This window comes from Euleptes europaea, chromosome 6 (assembly GCF_029931775.1).
Source record: "Euleptes europaea isolate rEulEur1 chromosome 6, rEulEur1.hap1, whole genome shotgun sequence".
Classification (NCBI taxonomy): Eukaryota; Metazoa; Chordata; class Lepidosauria; order Squamata; family Sphaerodactylidae; genus Euleptes; species Euleptes europaea.
The window spans coordinates 87,436,624-87,458,485 of record NC_079317.1 but is presented as its reverse complement, the minus strand read 5'-3'; the positions used below and the strand labels follow the sequence as shown (position 1 = coordinate 87,458,485).

The 21,862-nt window shown below is 41.1% G+C and overlaps 1 protein-coding gene across 10 annotated transcripts in view; it reads left to right on the top strand.

The window, feature by feature from the left end:
* The window catches only part of SOX6 (SRY-box transcription factor 6), a 539,429-nt gene that overhangs the window by 290,909 nt on the left and 226,658 nt on the right, over nucleotides 1-21,862 (top strand). For all 10 annotated transcript variants that reach the window (XM_056851453.1, XM_056851454.1, XM_056851452.1 and 7 more), the window contains one exon: nucleotides 14,017-14,106. In XM_056851453.1, coding sequence (XP_056707431.1) covers nucleotides 14,017-14,106 — 90 coding nt within the window. The remainder of the gene's footprint in view (nucleotides 1-14,016; nucleotides 14,107-21,862) is intronic.

The window sequence follows — 21,862 nt, the reverse complement described above, 5'->3', positions numbered from 1 at the left end:
GTCATTAGCATGTTTATAATGGTTCTAATTTAACACGACATTTTCTGAATTTTATCCTTGAGTCATTTACAAATTGTTCATATTGAGTAAACAAAGGAAACAGATTGCATTTGATACTTAGTAATTTATCTGAAAGAAGAGGGGAGGGTTAATTGTCTAAAAGTTTTGCTCTGTTTGGGGAAGTCTTTCTTTCTTTCTTTCTTTCTTTCTTTCTTTCTTTCTTTCTTTCTTTCTTTCTTTCTTTCTTTCTTTCTTTCTTTCTTCTTGCCACACAATGCATTGCTCCCTGCTTTATTCTGGAAATGAGAAAAAAAAATCTGGAGGAGTGAGCAAAATGAAAAATTAGGAGAAGGACAAGACTGACCACTCCCAGAGGGGAGTGTGGAGCAGAATTTGAGCTGGCACGAGATTATCTAAAACAGTTGGCGCATTCCTTAATGATCAAGTGCCTGAGAAGTCCAACTCTCTCTCACAGAGCATCTGTGTTGATGTTTATATCTGTGCCTGGCTGTATGGGAAAAGCATGCCTTCCTCTTCTTTCTCTGCTAAAAATAAAGGGAATATGGCATTGTACGGCCTATTTTAAGAGAACAAAAACATTTGAAAGGTGAAAGGTTTATTTTTTAATAAATAATTTACAGGGGGGGGAAAGTTGAGGACTGAAACTTGGGCTTTCCCTGCATTTGGAGAGGGAGCCAAAATGGGGGGGGGGAGGGTGCATATGCAGTGTGTGGTATTTTATCTGTGTGCATTGAGGGTTTCATGAGGGATTAAAAAAAAAATTCTGAAGCAAACCATTCAGGACTGGCTTGGTATAGCCTGCAAGCTCTTTTCCCAAGTCAACCTCGGCTTAGATAACAGGCCTGGCAGCAACTAGTATTTATATCCCAGCATTTGGAATTGGAAGCCCAGAGTCTCTCATGTCACAGCTCGTAATAGTTTGGGAATATGTATGGAGTTCAGAGTAAAAAAAAAAAAAGTATTTTTTTTGCCTAATTATTTTTGAGGGCTTAGAGAGTTTAATGAAAAGTTTAACAGAGTTCTCAAAGCTCTGAACAGTTTTAATTTTACCACTGTGGATTTTTTTTTTTTACACCCAAGAAGGGGAAAGGTATATAGGAGCTGTGGATTCATTCGTTTTCGTGTCCTTCTTCTATGATGTATTTATTATTTATTTATTTATTTATTTATTTATTTATTATTTGCATTTATATCCCACCCTCATTCCTGGCAAGCTGGGCTCAGAGTGGGTCACAACATAATTAAAAACATTGGTCGTTAACGCATGGGTGTGTGCGGATGAATTTGCCCCTCTGAAATAGCACTCTTTCCCCAGAAAACTGCACGCATGGGAGAAAAGGAGCACATGGCCCGAGCCACCACCGCTCTGTTCTCCTCCACCCAATGTCGCTGGGCAGAGGTGAGGGAAAGCTGGAGGGGGGTGGGGGTAGAAGCTTCTGCGGCTGCTCCACAGGCCTCCACCTCGCTGTCCCGGGCAGAGGTGAGGGGAAGCTGTGGGGGAACTGCCGTGGCCGGGTGGAGGTAAGAGGAAGCCGGAATGGGGGGAGAGGGAGAGAGAGGGGGCCACGGGGTTGGGGGGCCTGCTGCTGCCATCAGGCCTGCCAGGCTTCTTTCGCAAGGGAGTCGACCCGGATGCTAAATGCTCCAGGAAACAATCATTGTTGCAGCGGTCTTTGATTTTAAGTCGCTGCAATCCAGCACTTTTAAGACCCGGGGAAGTTCCACTATTAGGTGAGTTGATCACGCAGGCTGTGCGTGTAGCCTCATTATATTCGCCACAAGCCAGGGAGTTTAGTAGGATAAACGGCCATGCGTAAATTTTTTATATATTTTATAAAATTTTATATTTTTATAAAAATTTAAATATACTTTAAAATTCATATAAGAGACATTTGTAGCAGATAATGCCATGGACCAATTTGCCCTGGGTCCACTCCCCTCAAATGAGGCATTTGGCACGATCAGTTCAGCTGCAGATTGGTCAGCCAATCAGGAAAGGGCAGCAGGCTGCTTATGCATCTGCACCCTCTCACTTCCAGGCATTTTTGCTGTGGCTGACTTACACACCCTCCCTATGGCAGCACAAGATTAGCTGGTCGCTATTGCGCGTCCGAGCAGGAATTTTGGGGCGTCCGCCAGACCAGCTTGGTTTGAAGCCCCCCCCCCCGCTCCATGCTGTCACTGTGGCACGATGTTGTCAGTTAAATAGGCCTGCTTGTAAACTGGTTGGGCCACACCTAGTTTGGCAGGTACAGGGCGGGTTGCTCAGGATAGGTAGGGTTAATTGGCACATGCCCTGAGGCATCTGGTGTGATAAGGGATGTGTCCGGAACAAGCCATCTCATGCCGTGAGGTTGTGCGTACTGTGACAGACCGCCCTTGGTGCTGACTGGCACCTTTTGAACCTGGTAGGAGCCTTATGGCACATCAGGGGAGAGGGATGAAGCTTGGCTCCTCTCAGCACATATGGTTGTGCAGGAAGTGATAAGCAAAACCAGTGGCAATGCTGGCCACGTTTGGAGCTAGGGTGGATCTGTCCAAAAGGCATACCAGGCAGATGCCTAGTGCAGCCCATTCTCAAAATTATATTATTGGAATAAGCAGTTGCATAGATCAGCCATTTGATTAATTTAAATAATATTTAAATAAATAAATGAACTAGTTGAACTCACACTTGGTTGTCTCATGTCATCATTTGGAGGGGTAAATACATTAGCTGAGTGTGTATTATTATTGCTGGAAGAAACCTATGATGCAATCCTAAGAACACTTTCCTGGCAGTAAGCCCCATCGTATAAAATGGGATTTGTGTGTGTGTTTTAAGTGCTGTCGAAGAGCCCCGTGGCGCAGAATGGTAAGCTGCAGTACTGCAGTCCAAGCTCTGCTCACAACCTGAGTTCGATCCCAACGAAAGTTGGTTTCAGGTAGCCGGCTCAAGGTTGACTCATCCTTCCATCCTTCCGAGGTCGGTAAAATGAGTACCCAGCTTGCTGGGGGTAAAGGGAAGATGACTGGGAAGACACTGGCAAACCACCCCGTAAACAAAGTCTGCCTAGGAAACGTTGGGATGTGATGTAACCCCATGGGTCAGGAATGACCCGGTGCTTGCCCAGGGGACCTTTACCTTTACCTTTTAAGTGCCATCAAGTTGCTTCTGGCTCATGGCTACTCTATGTATCAGTGTCCTCCAAAACGTTAACAGCCTTGCTCAGGTCTTGCAAACTGAGGGCTGTTGCTTTACAGAGTCAATCTTTACAAAGAGGTAAAATGGGATTTACCTCCAATTAAATCTGTTTAGGATTGCTCCCCTGGTAATTTATAACCTGATTCTGTGTGTCATGATGCTGGTATCTTCCAAACATCCTTGGCCCCAGAAATCTCCATTTCAGGCCCTACTGTGCCGTTTGGGTCATGTGCAACAGATTCCAATAGGGAGGCATATCTTTTTCCTCTGGAGCTGGTTTGTCAGGTCTGACCAGGTCTAGCAGTGCTGAAGAACGACAGCTATCCTTTGCAATTCCTGACCTGGAGACTGGCTGCCTATATTGCAAGGGCTCAGAGGGTAATGTTAATTCATTGATAGGTTTTGTGCATCAACTTGATCATCGTTTTCCAGTCTTTCTGCAGACTACTTAATACTTTGTGACTTTAAAGTTGCACTGGCATAGGCCACGCTCCCCTAGATCAGACAAAATTTTTGGAAATAAGGAAATTCACTACGGCCTCTGTGGTGCTGTGGTTTAGAGAACCTTGTATACAGAACTGTATACAGAACTGGGGACCAGTTGCTGACATCTACACTGCAGAAGATACCAGATAGCAGGTCCTGGGAAAGACTTTTCTTTGCCTAAGATCATGGATAGCCACTGCTAGTCACAGTACCCAATACTGTGTTAAATGGACGGATGGTTTCATTCAGTATAAGGCAGCGTCATAATGTTTACCTTTATTTGAAATTCAGTTATTTGCTTCCCACTGCAGATTTCACCCTTTTCAGACATTCTAAAACCAGGAAGAGGGGAAGGGAGCTAAGCGGTATTAGGGGAAGAGCTGTGGCTCAGTTTGTAGAGCATCTGCTTGGCATGCAGGTTCAATCCCCAGCATCTCCAGTTAAAGGGAATAGGCAGGTAGGTGATGTTAAAGACCTCTGCCTGAGACCCTGGAGAGCCGCTGCCGGTCTGAGTAGACATTACTGACTTTGATGGACCAGGGGTCTGATTCAGTATAACGCAGCTTCATGTGTTCATGTGTTCATGGGTAGGGAGCTAAGGAGATGTTATGTGCATGCATGGCTTCACCTCATGGTTTTGCTATAATGTTTAAAACTCCTCTGCCCTGTGGGTGGAGTCAGTTCTACAATCCTTCCCATAGAGAAGAGAGAATGGGTTGTCTAAGCTTACTTAGGAAGATCTAGGCTGACAAAATTCAAACCAGGGTTTTGCTGAATCACTATTGCTTAGTCCCTATAGTATACGAGCAGCTTTGAGGGCTTGAAAGTATGGAAAATCAGCTCCCAAATCACTGTTGTAATGTATAAATATATAAACATAATATAATCTGATGGGCTCCTAATTTCCATATTGCTGTCAAGAACATTCAAGAGAAGATCACCACTTTTTTTGGCACAAGCCAGGCTAATCAATATAGTGCAGAACTATTATGCTACACATACTAGTGTAAAGTCATATAGATCACGATGGGTAGCTGTGTTACTCTGCCTGCAGCAGTAGAAAGGGCAAGAGTCCAGTAGCACCTTAAATTTCTGGCAGGGAATGAGCTTTCGTGAATCACAGCTCACTTGTTCAAATAGTGTAAATTAGGGGTGTGCATTCGTTAAACCCAAACCAGAAAAAAACCAGAAAAATACCTTTTTTAGTATTTTTCGGTTTTTTTTTTACCAGTTTAAAAAATGTTGGCAATAAAGGGAGCCGAAAAAAAATCCAAAAAGTGCTGAATTTTCTGGCATTGTTCAGGGTCACCTTGACGCCACTGCCATTTTCCCCTGCCGCCTTCTCCCTCCCACCTTACCTGCAGGCTGAGAGCTGGCAACTAGCTCCTCTCTGAACCCAGTGGACTTCTCAGGGGGTGGGGGGGAGGCAATTTGAGTGAGTTCCCCACTGCGTGCAGTCTCTGAAGTCTGTGGACTTCAGAGACTGCAGACAACTAGGATCTACCTCAGATTGGCTCCCCTACCCCCTGCAAAGTCCGCAGACTCCGCAGGGGGCGGGGGAAGGTGATCTGAATGAGCTCCCCACTGCCTGAAATCTTTGAAATCTGTGGCTTTGAGACTGCAGGCAGCGGAGATTGCCTCCTGCCCCTTGTGAAGTCCACGAACTTAGCAGGGGGGGAGGGGGCTGATCTGAGGCTGATTCCCGCCACCTCCAGTCTCTGAAGCCCATGGACTTCAGAGATTGCAGGCAGTGGGGGTCTGCTTAGATCAGCTTCCCTTCAGCCTCTAAGATGTGAGGCCACAGGGGATACAAAACTAAGCACTGGGCTAGAGCCCAGCACTTAGATCTTGTCTCCTGCCACCTCCGATTTTGGAGGTCGCAGGGGCTGGAGTCCAGTGCTTAGATTGGTGTCCCCCGCCACTTCTGATTTTGGAGATCACAGGAGACCATGTGTATCTTTCAGGTTCAGATTTATTATACCCCCAAAAAATCAATTATTCAGAAAACCCTAATCAGTTATATTTGGCTTTTCCAAATTTTTGAAAATTTCCAGGTTTACTAAATCGGAACCCGAAAAAACCCGAAAAAATGATGCACAGCCCTGGTGTAAATTCATATGTCCTCCTCTTCACTGGGCTATATCAGCAATTTAAGCAATTCTAAGTCTTTTTATTCTGATGACCTGGTTATATATTGGATCCTATTGGGGAGAAAGGCGGGATATAAAAAAAGTAAATAATAAATAATAATTGTTAATAGCAGTAAAGTAGCATAAAGCTAGTTATTGTTTGAAAATTGAGCTGATTATAGCTTTTCATAGTATGTATGTACAGCATGAAAGGTCCCTTGGCTTTGGCATGATGCAACTCAAAGAGCTCTGTTACTTTTCATAGGTGTAAAATTCCATGTAATGCTGTGACTATGTTAATTTTATATGGGAAATGCTCCATCTGACCACTCCCTTGTGAAGAGTGGTAGTGTTTATAATACATGGGAAACTTTACTGCTTTACCCTGTTGTTGGAAATACCAGCTCTGATTATATGAAGATATATTCTCATAAAGTATTTACAGTGAGAAACTGATGTGGTATAATTAAAGTGAACTAAGAAGACCACCCTGTGACAAGATCTTTATTTTAAAATTTCTAAGAAACACTCTACATTTAGTTACATTTTGTTGTACTGTGGCAGGTCTGTAAAAGACAAGTTTCTACTATAATGATAAAAATACATGAGGTTTTATTGCTGTTGTTATATGGGTGCTAATCTTTAAGGATAATTTCATGTTTTGAACTATTTGTGTTTTAGATACAGTTGGGATTTCTTTTTCTCCCAGGCTTCTCTAGGTCTGTTTCCCTTATATTGTAATTATATTTTACATATTTTTAGGGTGGGTGGGGAAGAAGAATGTATTTGATTTAAGTACTTTTCTGAATGCATTTCCATTATGATTATAGATCTACCATACACTTGCAATAATTACTAATAATTCAATGTTCTGTGTGTTCTGTCAATGCGTAAGAATTGTATGCAAACAAGGATTCTACGCAAACAAGTTGATACAGTTTTAGAACCATATCTGAAATAATTATTGGTTTACAGTATTGTTACATGTTGAAAGTGGAGCTCTCAAAGCTTCAAGAGCAAGACAGTTGATCATTATTACCAGTGATGTGGATGTTATAAATATGCCACTGTTTACTATAGTGTTTTATTGAGTCTCAAAAAGTCAAAGCTGATTTGAAGTAATGTCTGACAGTAAGGGCTTTGAAGTTTTGCTGCAGCATGCGCACGTTTAGGCTTTCTTTTATGTCTGATTTTTACCATAAAAAAGAAAACACACATGGCATGAATGTATTCTGTGTCAAAGAAAGTTATGCAAAAGGTAACCTAAAAACTCCCCTGTATGCAGGCCATTTGAAGGTCACATAGTATTCAGACAAGGTAGAACGGAGCTTGCTCATTTGTTGAAGGTCATGAGATTGTAGTGGGTGAGAAAGAGAAGGGGAGGGAGAGAACCTACCCTTGATAGGATCAAGATGACTTTAATTTAGTCAGAAGGCTTTGCCTGTGATAGTTAGCACACTTGTTCTTCATCAGTAGTCCAGGATTCCTTCCATTCCAAAACAGATTGATTACTCTGTGGACAAATGTTAATTGTTTTCATCATGTCTTCTGATCACAGAGACATTCCTTTAATCTTTTTTTCCCTTTTTAACCAGGGACTCACTTTGTCTCTGTTAAAAGGGTTGTGGAGTTCTTCCCCTCATCAGATTTTAACAGTTTCTTTTTCTTTTCATAGCAATGTTTTTCTGACATAGTGCGTCCTGATGCCTTAATGGTAGACGTGAAGGGTCTCAATAATCAACAAGTTGTACAATGTGATAATCCTATGTGCTTTTTGGGACAGTATTTATTTATTATGTTTTCACCTCTCTTTCCAATCAAAAGTCTAGAAGCAACTTAACTTTTTTCAGTCATGAGGTTGCAATTAAGTGATTTCGGGATTTGGAAAAATCTACATGTGTGATCAGAAATGGACAAAAGGTCCTAAAAGACCCATTCAGTAAAAGTAACATTTTCCAATTCCATGTGAATATGGTCACATAAAAAAGTGAACACAGGCTTTGTATAGGAATCTTATTTAAGATGATAATGAAGGAACATAGCCTGCTTTGGAACATTATTTTGTTTTCAGTGTGTTGTGGGTTACTGATTTTTCTTGGGTGCTTAAGAATATAACATAAGGATATAGAAAACTATGTGTTACAATTTTGAATTGTACAGTACTCCATATACCACTTCAGTATTAGGTCTTCCAACTTCTCTTCAAAAAAAGAATATTATTTAGTACATAAGTCAAACCAGCAAAGGGTTTAATAGTATGGTAATAAACACATCTCTTTTCTCTGGATATCTGATGATATTATATGTCATTTTACAGAATATTTTCTTAAGTAGTGGCAAATTATGTAGTTCTGAAGTCTAAAAGGCAATCTTGTCCTGGATTTTCATCAGTTCCCCACTGCAGACTTTGCCACCTATGCTGTTTCAGAGGGTTTGCTGACCTGCTCAGGAGCAATATTAATGGGCTGCAGTGGGAGGGGGATGCCTTGTTCTGTGAGGTCTGCTTCATGAGTGGATCTTGTTCAGTGCAAGGCTGTGATATCTGTAAAAGGTAAAGGTAGTCCCCTGTGCAAGCACCGGGTTATTCCTGACCCATGGGGTAACGTCACATCCCGATGTTTACTAGGCAGACTATGTTTATGGAGTGGTTTGCCAGTACCTTCCCCAGTCATCTACACTTTACCCCCAGCAAGCTGGGTACTCATCTTACCGACCTCGGAAGGATGGAAGGCTGAGTCAACATTGAGCTGACTAACTGAAACTGACTCCCATCGGGATCGAACTCACGTCGTGAGCAGAGCTTTTGACTGCAGTACTGCAGTTTACCACTCTGCACCACGGGGCTTCTATAATGATATCTAGCCTGATCCCGTCAGATCTCAGAAGCTAAGCAGGGTCAGCCCTGGTTAGTATTTGGATGGGAGACCACCAAGGAATACCAGGGTTGCTGTGCAGAGGAAGGCACTGGCAAACCACCTCTGTTAGTCTCTTGCCATGAAAACCCCAAAAGGGGTCGCCATAAGTCGGCTGCGACTTGACGGCACTTCACACACACACACAGCTTCACATAATTTTAAAAAAACATTTTATGGATATTGTCTGTTAGTTTTGTGGCTTTGTGATATATTATTATACACTACATACTATAACAATACAGCATATACATCAGCTACCTTTTTCAAAAAAAAGAAGGCACTATTAAAACATAAGATAACGTTTTCAAGAAAAGCATACAGTATTTTGCATAATAAATTAAAGGATAGTTGGATGGTTTTGAGTTATGACTGAAAGAGACCAGGCATCCAATGTAGTTTGTTCAGTGCATGGAAAATATGACACCGGTAATTTTACTCTGTCAGCAATCTTACTAATGTTCCAGTTTATTCTCTTACGCCATGTTAAACTGTAGTCCTGCCCTCCTTTTACCACATTAACTGAAAACCTGAACTCTGTCAATCTCTCAAATGGAATTTAGGATCTCCCATTTCCCCTTGCACATTATTTTCTTCCAGTTGTTTAATCTCGCAATTAGATTTGATTGTTGTGTAGAAGGGACAGGCTGTGTGTAATTTGTTTTTGTGGCTTGCTTGGTCATAGAGGACTTGGGCTTTAATCTGTGTTGGAGATATAAAACTACTTTGAATTTTATGATGAAGTAACTTAACAGAATTTTAGAATAAACACCGCTTTTTAATTATAAGGACGTGGGGGAAAGCGAAGCTGCAATTGTTCAGTGGTGAGGAAAAACTCTGCATATACTCAATGATATTTTTATTACTGCAAATGTTTATCCTTAAGAACTCTGTGCTATGGGTGTATTGATTGATGTTGGCTAAAGTCAGCTGATGCACTGTTCCTCAGTAATCTTCAGCTGTACAATGGGAACAATGTCCTTTAAGTGGTATGAGTACAAAATAGTGTCTGTATGTATATTTCACATATTTGATTTTAAATTTCAATACCTTTATTGGCATACCATCAAGAAGTCGATCAAATAAAACCAACCCTTGAAACATCATTTAACCTCCGCCTCTTAACAATTTCATCAAAAAATTTAGCCACAAATTTAGTCTCAGAATCTCGGGAGGATAACAACAATTTGATCTTACTATCATCAGCTTGATCTACATGATTTGAGAGAAAGGGATCTAAAAGGACCGCACCAATTTCACAATAAAATGGACAATACAAGAGCAAGTGGTCAATACTTTCTATCTCCCCCAGGGCACATTTACACACCCTGGCAGAGTATGGAATTTTCTTATATCTCCCAAACAGAATAGCAGAAGGGAGAACATTAAAATGGGCTAACATAAATGCCCTCCTGAGATGAGGGACAGTAAGACAGGACAAGTACTCTGGCATATTTGATTTATTTTACTACTTTTTCTCATCTAGAACCACTATGAATGGTTTGTATGTATGCATTCTAGTTCTCGCTTTGTGGCCCATTTAAGTCTGCTCTGGATTGCATTGGCGCCATCATTATGTGCCAAATTTTACATGCTAGACTTCACCCATGAACCAGAATGACCCTCTTTTCATTTGGAAAATATGGGGCATGAGAGGGACACATTCTTCATTTCAGAATTTTTTCATCAAATATCTTCAGGTTAGGTAACCGTGTGGGATTTTTTTTTCCTGGTTCCTCCTTCCTGCAACTTGATGGTTATTTGAGTGCTTATTGATGTCCCTTTGAAAGTGCATTTTAGCAGAATGTACAGTTTCCTGATTCCTGTCTTGCCCAAACACCATCCTTTCATTGGCGACAGCACAATATATGGAAATATATAATACCAGAACTGTCTAAATATTTTCAGACATACATTTTCCATTAGCTGATAGAATAAATGAACGCTACAGTGATTTGTTTGCATTATCAATGGGAAAATGGCCAGATTGTCTTTATACATATTCATTGTCATTCTGGTTTGATTTTTTTAAAATTCAGCTTCTCTGATTACCAAGCCTTCTTTAAAAATAAAAAGCGCTTTGAGAATTAGCAGTCTCATGGTTTCTTCATTCTGCGGTTCATTTACTCTTATACTTTTTGTTACAAACGGTGAAAAAAGTATCCCAGCTAAAATATTTTATTTGGAACTTCCATTAAATATCAAAATAAAGCCAACATTGTTCATTTTTATAGGGATAAGGGCTTGAAATTTTGGCAGGGCACAAGAGAGACATCTTTTTAAACTGATGATATCATAGAAGAGGACAAATTATAATGTTCTATTGGTAATTGATGGTTATTTGTTGATTCTTCTATTATCTGGCCAAAGCTCATAAAAGTAATAAAGGCTGGTAATTGTTAAAATTAAATTATTTGTTTTATTGTGTAACAAGTATTTTAATGTTGCCTATTGCAACTTAGAGCTTCTTAATTTTGTCTCTCTTCTGAAAGGATATAATTAGTAAATTGGCTTTCCTACTAAAATATTACTTGGGAAAAAAATACACAAGCTGTGTTGTCTTTCCCATGGCGCTTATACAGTGTTGGAGCCATAACTTGCTTAAAGGTTGTACTTCAACTTTTTCTTGTGATAAAATGACAATATATAATGTAGTTGACTGGCGAGTAACCTTTTTTGTTTTCGTTTGAATTTTTTTTCTGCATTCATAAATTTTGTCATGTTTTTGGGGCTGAGCCCCTTCATCTAGTCAGTGATTTTAAACTGTGTTACAAGAAACTCTGATGGTCAGATTTTGCTGAAACCTTTCTCTGCAGTGCAAACTACAGGAAAGTGTTTGGTGCATTCTACGGTAAACTCTATTTATGTGGGATCACATATGTTTGTAGGAACCCTGTGGCGCAGAGTAGTAAACTGCAGTACTGCAGTCCAAGCTCTACTCATGACCTGAGTTCAATCCCGACTGAAGTTGGTTTTAGGTAGCCGGCTCAAGGTTGACTCAACCTTCCATCCTTCTGAGGTCGGTAAGATGAGTACCCAGCTTGCTGGGGGTAAAGTGTAGATGACTGGGGAAGGCACTGGCAAACCACTCCATATTTTAAAAGCGATCCCTTGTCTGTTGGATGGTACACTTCAAAGCATTGATGCCCTGGTAAAATATGAGCTTTTGTGGCGAAATAATAGTGGGACAACCTTGAGTTTCAAGAAACATTCAATGGACAAACAAAAAAAGAAAGGAAAGGCTTTGCTCCGTAGTTTCCTGGAAATTTATTTCTGCTATTTCTGCTATGCATGTTTGTTTGATAGTAGGCTATGTGCATGTACAGTCTGTACACATGTAGATGTTGTTCTGTCTCCTGTGGTCAGAAGCACTCGATCAAGAATGTTTCTGATTACGTAGATGGATAGATGTCATTTTTATTTTATTTTGCTAATACAACTACATCTCTAGAATGTATCACTGCAGAAAGTATTTATCCCCCATTAGACCTGCTTCATGGATTGCAGGGTGTAGCACTGTCTGGGGGCATGAAACGTCATACCAGGGGTCCATGGGGTCTTGAAATCACCAGCCCAGTTGCGATGTTCTTACATAGGTCATTTTAATTCACCTTAAGGTGTGGTTACCTTCACCCACCTCAGGGTTACACTGCATTACAGGGGAGAAGAGCTGCAACCTGCTTCCTCCTTCTCCTCCAGCCAGCCTCCTCCCATTTCCCCTTCCCCCCTTTTATAGCCCCAGCTTCACACCTGGTCCTTGAGCTAAGCTCCACCCTCCTTTTCTCTGTTCCCTGTTCCATAGCCAGCCTCTGTTGTCTATAGCCATGCTCTGCCTTAAACCACCAGGGCACGGAGAGACATTGCTTTCCCCTCCAGGCTTGCTCCCTGCCTCCACACCTTCGGAGCCTCCCTGGAGCAGACTGCCAAAGCTGCCCTGTTGCTGTGGCTACCCTGACCATACCTGCCTGCCCTGTCCCAACTCTGCTCCACCCAAGTGAGCCTTGTCATTGGGCCCAAGGGTGTGTTCTGCCCCACAAGGTGGGTCATTGCCAGGTAGCCCAACACACTGGGTCGTCTGCTGTCCCCTGTTTGTACCAATGTATACCTTTGTGAGATAGATATCAATTATGTATTCTGCTTATGAAGAGCAATACTTTATCTATCAGGTAAAGTGGGCTTTGGCTCATGAAAGTTATGCCACAAGAAATTTATTAGACTGTAAGATGTCCTGAAGACACTTGGATACCAATTTAGTTGCATTTTGATCAGCCAAGATCATATTGTTTTGTGAGTTTCTTCATAACTTGGGAGGACTTAACAAATGTATTGATGAGGGAGGGGGATCTAAAGCCCCTGTGTTGTGTTTCTGAGATTGTGGAAGCTGTATGATCACAATGACTACTAGACAGAGTTCCTGTTACCTATAATAAAGGAGTTTTTCAGCGGAACCCAACAGATGTTGGATGAGAGTCAAGCCACTCTGCCTTGAAACTCTCTTTCTAAACCATTATGATCCTTTGTGACAACTGGTTTGTTGGATCATAGGCTAGCAAGATACAGTTCCAAGCTCTATGGATAGTGTACATCAGTCTGTGTAAAGTATAGAGCTTTCCCTCTTTTCTATTCTCCCAGTCAAAATGTAAAAGGAAAACACCACATTTTCAGTACAGATATTACACTGGATACAACAGAGGATGCAAGGATTATGCATAAATACTGTGGTCCCATCTCCTCAGTAATCTTTTCCAAGCCTGGGAAAAAAACCCAGTCATAGGACTGTTATGGGTCGACGGCAGCTACGATGAGAGGTGAAATGGGGCAAAATTGCCCTTTTCTTCTGTCAGCATGTCTCAAATGACAGAAGAGGCAAGAGTGATTTTTGTATCCTTCCCCTTTCACACTGTTGCCCCCTGGTTGGCCACTGTGTGAACAGACTGCTGGACTTGATGGGCCTTGGTCTGATCCAGCAGGGCCTTTCTTATATTCTCATGTTCTTATGTTCTTAATCCATATGGCTATTAGTTCATGCAGGCCCTGCAATTATGGGAACTGATTTTTGAAGGGTCAGATTGGACTGCTGTGAGGAGGGGCATGCAGTAAAAATTTACAACTGTCAGTGTCTTCCAATGACAGATCACTCGATACAAACAGTTATAAAGCTGAAGAAGTGTGGGAATTATGCCACCCCAAATACTTTGTTTGTGCAACTGTTCAAAACATCTGACTCTTAGTTTAATGTTCTATAGATCTATGTTAATTGTTTCTTTTCCCCTTCCCCCAATAGATTCATCTTGCATGGAAAAGCTACTTTCTAAAGACTGGAAGGAGAAAATGGAAAGATTAAACTCAAGTGAACTCCTTGGAGAAATCAAAGGTACCAAATAACACAGACATATTTTAATTTGAAAAGCAGCCTTTAGACAAATTTTAAAATAATGCAAAAGCCTCCAATTGATGTACCATCTGAACTCGCAAGAATATTAACATAAATTCTGTGCTTACAGTGAAATAAATGTCTTTTCAGTGAGGAAGCTATTCATGCGTTCTGGGGGTATGTCAAGGTATATCTCATTTTGTGGACCTTATCTGTCTTGACATCACTGACCCCTGCCAATAATGTTTTTGCCTGTACTGGTCTACTCATTTTGGCTGGCAGACTGTTGCTGGAGCAGCATAAAATGTGTACACTTGAAAACAATCTTCTGTGGTGAATATGGAAGTGAGGGACCGGAGCTATTCTGGGAGAAAGCTACCTCCATTTCCATGCTTCCAGTTGCAAACCAGAGAATCCAGTCAGGAGTCTGATTATCTACCTGCTTTTTAGATGTCACCATAGATTGCAATTCTCAAAGCCCTTCAGAATGATCCCAGAAATCTTTTGTTTTGTTGTATTATTTGGAAATTGGGAAGTTTAAGTACCTTTATTTTATTTATTTTTAATTTTTATTTAGTGACATCATTTGCTCCCTCAATAAGGATTATTTACTGATAATCTGGAACAGTTCAGTGAAGCCAAACGCTAAGAAAAAAACAGGTTAAGCTGTTAGGAAAAAGAATGTTGATTGTAAGAAAGAGAGGTGTGGTTCTGTGAGGAAGAGCTGTTCTTTGCACTGACTGTTACCAGGGAGCTGTTTACTTTAGAAGGAAGGCGTTGTTCTTGAGGATAAATGAAGCACATACTCTCCCTTTGAAAAAGTGCCCTTCTGCTTCAAGACTGGCATCTGAGTTATGGGGAAGGGTGCCAGGAAAAAAGGGAAAAACCAGTCATGCCAGCACCACACATTTTCAGTGCTATGTATGTTTGCCAGAAATATATTTTAAATAGATTTTAAAAAGTTACAAGTGCAAAACATGCATTTTTGTCTTAATATGGGCATTTAATAGTTGTGGTAACTTTTAAAATTCTGTATGACAGTCTGTTTGTTATAGTGTTGATAAGGCAAAAGTAAGAAATGAAATGTTTATTTTTCTGGTCATCATCATCATTTTATTTGCAGTCATAGATCATCAAACTAGTGTGTTTCTTTGTTCACAATTACTCCTAGATTGTATAGAAACATGCCACTTAATATTCCTCAGGAACTGGTTCTCATGAAATGAATGGCAGCTGCAAGTTCTTTTACTGAAATGTACATGTCAGTATTTTATCTATCACTGGACTTGTAGTGGTCTTCCCTGATTCTTATGCCCATGAACTGTAAAATCTCGGCCAGACCCCCGAGAAATAGAGATCTACTGAATTAAATCTTGATAATTGTTTCAAGTTTAGTTGGGGGGGGGAGTTGCATGATCACAGTTGTGAAAATCCAAAGAGCTATGGAAGTAGTTTTGTTAACCCAAGTGGGGCAATAGATTTCCTGCAACATCAAGCCCTCATGCCAGGGGTCAACAACATGATGCCCATGGGCACCATTACACCCACAAACACCTTTCCTGGTACTCACCAAGAATTTTTAGAAACTGTGCAGGGCCAGGTAGGGCTTTTCTGGTTGGCTGTGCTACTTGTGGCAGCCTCTTTGTGGCTGGCTCTCCCTCCTGTAGCAGCCATTTTCTAGTGATGTCCACCACTCTGTGTCAGAGTTCTAAAGGTGCTTGCAGGCTCAAAAAGGTTGGAGACCCATGCCTCATTCCATGGGACTAACCGAGTGGCTTCCCAGAACAATGAGATATGGTCTGGGTCCAGCTGTTCAAAGATAAAGTTTAGAAATTCCACTGGGCAGGCATGAGCACCTTGCCTGAGCTTAAGTATCTCACTGAATTGTAGCCAATATCAACTAATGGAAAGTAGCTTCTCTAGCAGTATCCCTGTTAGTAATTATACATGCAAAATCAGAAAATGGGTTTGATTACATTTCTTGAAAAAAGAAAAAGGCTCCGGTCTCCCACGATGATTTGGGGCTACTCACTTGTGTTCCCTCTTGCTAGATATTCTGTTCCAGTCATTGTTGGCAGGGGTGATGTCATATATCACTGTAAATAGTTTGTTTTTAATTTTGTTGTTTCATATGCCATCATAAATCTTTTGTTTAGCAGTATCCTGTATATGTCTTGCTGTTGTCCCGTTGAAATAGGCTGCAATAGTTTCTCAAGATCAAATATACAAGGTCAATCTCTAAGTGACATAAGCAGTTGTGTTCTCCCCAAGTCAGGATTGTTCTAGCAAATCCATAGATGAATGGCTTCTGGGCCACTATCTACTGTGTGAAGTGTTCTGTCTTCCATTTCTGGAGAAGGACATTACTGGAACATAATCTATATTTATAGGCATTGTGGCTTAAATGTCACATGTAGTCTTCCTTTGTACATTATGCTCTATTTTGGGATGGACATTGACTGATGTGAATAGCTTTGCTCACTGCAAAAATGTGCTTGCATTGCATGGATCTGTGTTACTTGAATACAGACTTTTAATTGCCCCCTGTACTTCACAATCACTTTTGTTTATATTAATGGGGCTTCCTTTTTAAGAATGGCTTTTGTTTTGTGTATGATTTGTAATTTCAGAGGTCTAAATCAGGGGTGGCCAAGGGCCATTTGCACATTTATAACATCATTCGGGGGCCATACCAGGTGTAGATCTCCCGGTGTGGGGGCAGAGAGGCTAGGGTTGCCAGGTCTCCAGCCACCACCTGGAGGCTGGCAACCCCAGGGGAGGCCATACAGAGAAGGCCTGGAGGGCTCTCCCCGTCCTCCCCCCCTCCCAGGTGGGAGAACAGCCAGCGGTGGGCCCGAGCAAACGAGGCGCCAGGGAGGCGCAGCCCGCAGTCGATCAGCAAGGGAGGAAGGAAGGAAAACAGAGAAAGAGGAAAATGGAGAGAGGGAGAAAGAAATGGAAAGAGGGGGAGAAAGAAAAAGATGGAGGGAGACAGACAAAGAAAGAGACAGAAAGAGAGGGAGAGAGAAAAGCCTTTCCCCCCCCACACACACACCCGCCGGCCCCACGCGACCTGGCCCCAAGCTCCATGCCCTCCCTGCCCCAGTCCACAAAAGGCCCCCTGAAGCCCGATCAGCTCCTGTACACATGCTCTGCCGCCGGGAGCCGCGGGCCTGTTTCCCCCCACCTCGCTGCTCAACAGCCAACAGGCAGCAAGAGGGGCTTACAATGTGCCCCGGCATTCCTGCAAGCTGCAGCTATTGGGGGCAACCTTGGGGGAAGCGTCCCTCCCCCTCCTCTCGCTGACCAACAGCCGTCAGTTGGCGAGAGGAGGTCCAAAGGGTGCCGCAGCACCCCTGCAAGCCGTGGCCCCAGGAACACCCTCAGGGAGGGCCGCCCTATGTCGCACCTCGATGGCGGGGCCCCGGAGCTCCTGAGGGCCACAAAAAATGAGGTTCCCCATCCCTGGTCTAAATGTAGGTGACAAAGAGTGAGGCTCATGGTGGTTTCTTGACTTTTACAGCTTGACAGAGTAGAACTGCTCATTCCGCTCATTCCAGTCAGAGATTCCCACCATAAAATTATTATGCATCTGTATCAGGTTTCATGCTGATGGCTTGTGATAGGAATAGCTGCTTCTTTTTCAGTAGCAAGAGGGAAGAGTAATATGAGGAACAATGTTATGTATATTATAATAATGTGAATGTCGTGGTATATTCTGGTTACAAGTGCTGCCTCCTATATTTTACAGGAAGGTTTAAAAGACAATAATTACTTTTTGCATGTATTAAGAATTCAGAAGGAGAAAAGGAGTCAGAAGATCATCATGCATAATAGTAGAATGTACAGATATTGTTGCCAGCCATTGGCTGACAACTGGCAGGAGTCTGGGAGTGGGCAGGGAAATTGGGGGCACTATCAGCACAATGGCATTATGTTACTTCCAGGGAAAACCCAGAAGTAACATCAGTCTATTCTAGGAATCACTGGAAACTCTATGGCTTTACCATAGAGTTTCTGGTGATTCTTAGACTAGACTGACATCACTTCTGTGTTTTCTCTGGAACTGATATTATCACCATTGCTCCAACAGCATTTTTTTCTCCCACCAGCCAACAGAGCAGTGGCAGGAAATGGAAGCTGGGGGCAGGAGATCTTCCGCCCACCAGGAACCTGGCCTCATAGCATGAGGACATTGGGAGCTATGGAAGGCTATAGATATTATCATAATAATTTTCTTTATGGTTTATAAATATACATTGAGATTATTTTTCTAATAGTGCTAACATTCGTTTTGGCATAACATGAGTATATACAGCAGCCTACTTTATAAATATATATGGCTTGTATGTCACAGGAGCACCCATAGGTTTTTAATTATGCCACTTTGTACAGCTGTAGACATTTCAAAGCTCTACTTTGTGCTGTTGTAAACATCTTTTACTTCTTTTGAAGTCTACATGATATACATATGAGCAATTAAAAACACAGCTCAGGGTTGGAGACACAAGGGCTTCTTAATTAAAACTCAAACAAAAACTACAAGCAAAAACCCCATGCTCTGTGATTAAGGTCTAAAGTGTTAGGATATATTAGAATGATTGTTAACTGCTAGGGCTTTAAACTATCAATATAAAGGAACAAGTTGTTTGTTCCAGTGTCAGAAATATATATATATGAAGAAGTAAGGACTAGGGTTGCCAGCCAGCCTCTTAGCTCAGTGAGGAGGAGGGGGGAACTCCTAGAGCATTGTGATGTCACTTCTAGCTAAAGAAGTGTTAACCCAACACTTCTATATCACTGTCATGATATAGTTTCCCGCTTCCTGTTTTTAATGGCACTAGAGCAAAGAGCAGCAGCGTGGGCTGGGAGATTGCCTGCCATAGGGGGAAATCTGATAAGCCTAGTAAGGACACAACACATCCAAAGTTCAGCCTATTTGAGTTCAACTGACTCCAGTCAACGTTAAGCATTTATTCAAGTTTGCTTCATTATATCTGGCTACTAAATTCCCATTTTACCAGTCAAAACAATTACCATAGCTATAGGAATTCTGGGACTGTAATTTTAAATAAGTTTAAAAATATCCCAAATGTTTTAAAATGTGATGATTCCCTGATAATTTCATTAATGGTATGCCTAGTCCATGAAGTATATTCCTATTGGTTGTTAATGTCGTAAATATTTCCTGAAGATGTGAAAACCATAGCAGTTGCTGTTCTTCATGGAAAACTTTGTTCTACCATAATGTACTGTTATAATGCAAGCAGTAGCATTTTTACAACTGAATATTGCCTAGGACAAGGACTGGTAGGTACACAACTACTATTTCCATGTGAATTGCAAATCTGTTGCTAATCTGTGGTAGCTAATGAATAATACCTCAGGATCAAGCAAAAATAATAATGTTAATTTCATTATATTTTTATTTTATTTACTTAAGATGTAAGCTGCTTTGGGTTCCCTTTAGGACCCAATTGATGTGAATAAAATAAATAAGTTCACATATGCAGGATGCTTTGCATATATTCATTTTATAAGAAACTTGTAACACGTACATGCACACACACACAAATCTTGTTTGAGAGGTTTGTATATTTATTGCAACCTTCGTTGGAAAAAATACGGCCTTCAACCTCCATAGTCCAAAGCGAGCCCTCAGCTTTGGCTCTCTGGGTAAGAAGCAAATGTGCTCAGACAAAACAACCCAATGTTCCAAGTAACAAACCGCCTTGCAGAACACACCTTTAAAATAACAATCATCCGTATCTTTTTGAATAAAACAGACCATTTAAAATACTTGTTAGTTACACATTCCAATCATACCATGAAGTTTACCTCATTCTGAAGTGCACTAATAGAAGCTTGGGCAATCCAAACAATTATTGGATTGCAAATCAGTAGCACTGAAGGCTGATTATGAGAAAAATCAGTTGCAGATAAATTTCTCAATGTTAAATGCTAGGTCCTTAAAGGGAACATATATTTATTTAAAATATTTGTATGCCATCTTTCCACCCAATTAGGGCCCCCAAGGCTGCAAAAAATTTAAGAGATATTATAAATCAACTTTAAAAAAAATACATATATAAAAACAGACAAAACAAATATGAAGGAAAGTCAGTAAGGGTGTGCCAGATGAAATAGAAAAGTGTTTACCTGATGGAAGAAGACAGTGATTGAGGGGGACAGATGAGTCTTCTTGGAGATTAAATTCCACAGTGTTAGTGTCATCACTGAGAACTCCCCTTCTTGGTTGCCACATGTCTGGCCTCAGGTGATACAGCACCTGAATCAGGGCCTGTGAAGATTATTGTAATTGCCTGTTTTCAGAAACATCTCCCTGTTGTGTATGTGCTCCCACTGTGTAGATTTTTTGATCCACACTCTTGAGGCTAAATTCAAAATTAACTGTAAACTTGTGCATTAACAGGAAAAGCAATCAACTCTGAGAACAATGATTAGTAGACCGTTGAGCAAGAAAAGGATATACTCTGTCTCTAATTTTCACTGTTCCAAAATTCAGAAGCATCTTCTCTAATAGTTTATTTTATTCAAGATTTTTTTATGTTGCCTCTCCAGGGACAATTAGTTCTAAATAGTCTTGTCCGTAGCAATTTCTAAGTTCATGGGTTCCAAGGAAAAGTTGCAGTTTTTCCAGACAGGATAATAGGGTTTCTGGAAGACAATCTCTTTTAATTAAGTGTTTCTGTAACTTAAGTGAGCCTTGATTATAGACAGTGATATATAGCTTTGAGTTGATGGAGGCCTTGTAACAAATACCCCAACTTCAAAAGCCTCACCCCATGTTTCAATAAAGCCTATATCTCTTTCAAACTGCACCTGATTCAGAAATGAAGTTTACATTATCTCTCCAATGATACTCATCCTTCTTTGCCAGTTACCATCTTCACAAGCTAGGAAACTTATCTTTGTAAAGATGAGGGTAGATAACAAAAAACATGGAGGGTGTTACAAATCTATCTTGCGTAAAATTCCTAGTCTTTTCCAGCTATCATTTCCTGCTGGGGTTGATGGATATTTTGTTGTTGGCCTCCTAAATGAATTGAGAAGCCCAAGAAGAACAGAAGTTTCTATTAACTTCATCAGGAAATGATATTCAGGTAATGTTGGAATTCACTCATCACTGATTATAACAGATAACAGATCTTGTGTTTTTGACAGGAACATCCAGCATCCTGTAAGCAAAGGCTTCCCAGCTGTGTAGAACCATTTGGTATTTTTGGAGTTTTGAGAACAGATGTTGGGTGCCCCAACAAAATGGCAGCAAAAATGTGCCAATCAAAAAATGTCAGAAGCTGCCATAGGCAGCTGTTTCTAAATTGGTGCTCCCTGCAGACACAGAAGGAATGCCTCAGGGGTCCTTCTGAAGCATTTCTAGTGAAGTGGAAAAAAGATAGGATTATCTCTTAGTTTTAGGAAAGAGATGCTTTGGGGAAGAAGCAAGTTGCCACCACAACATTGGCTACACCAGCAGATGCCATAGTGCTCATGGGCACCATGTCGGAACCTCTGCCTACAAGTTCAGTTTGTCTAAATTGTACACATCCCACTGAAATGTCACTTATTCAAGACATTGGTCTCTTTCATATGGTTTCTCTTTGTTCTTCCTCTGTACAGGTGTAAAATCTTTCATGGCTGTCTTTCAATTAGGAAAACAAAGGCATGAATCAGCCACTAACAAAGAGATTTAACCTAAACTGGGATGCTATTAATGAGGTTATTGAAATAACAA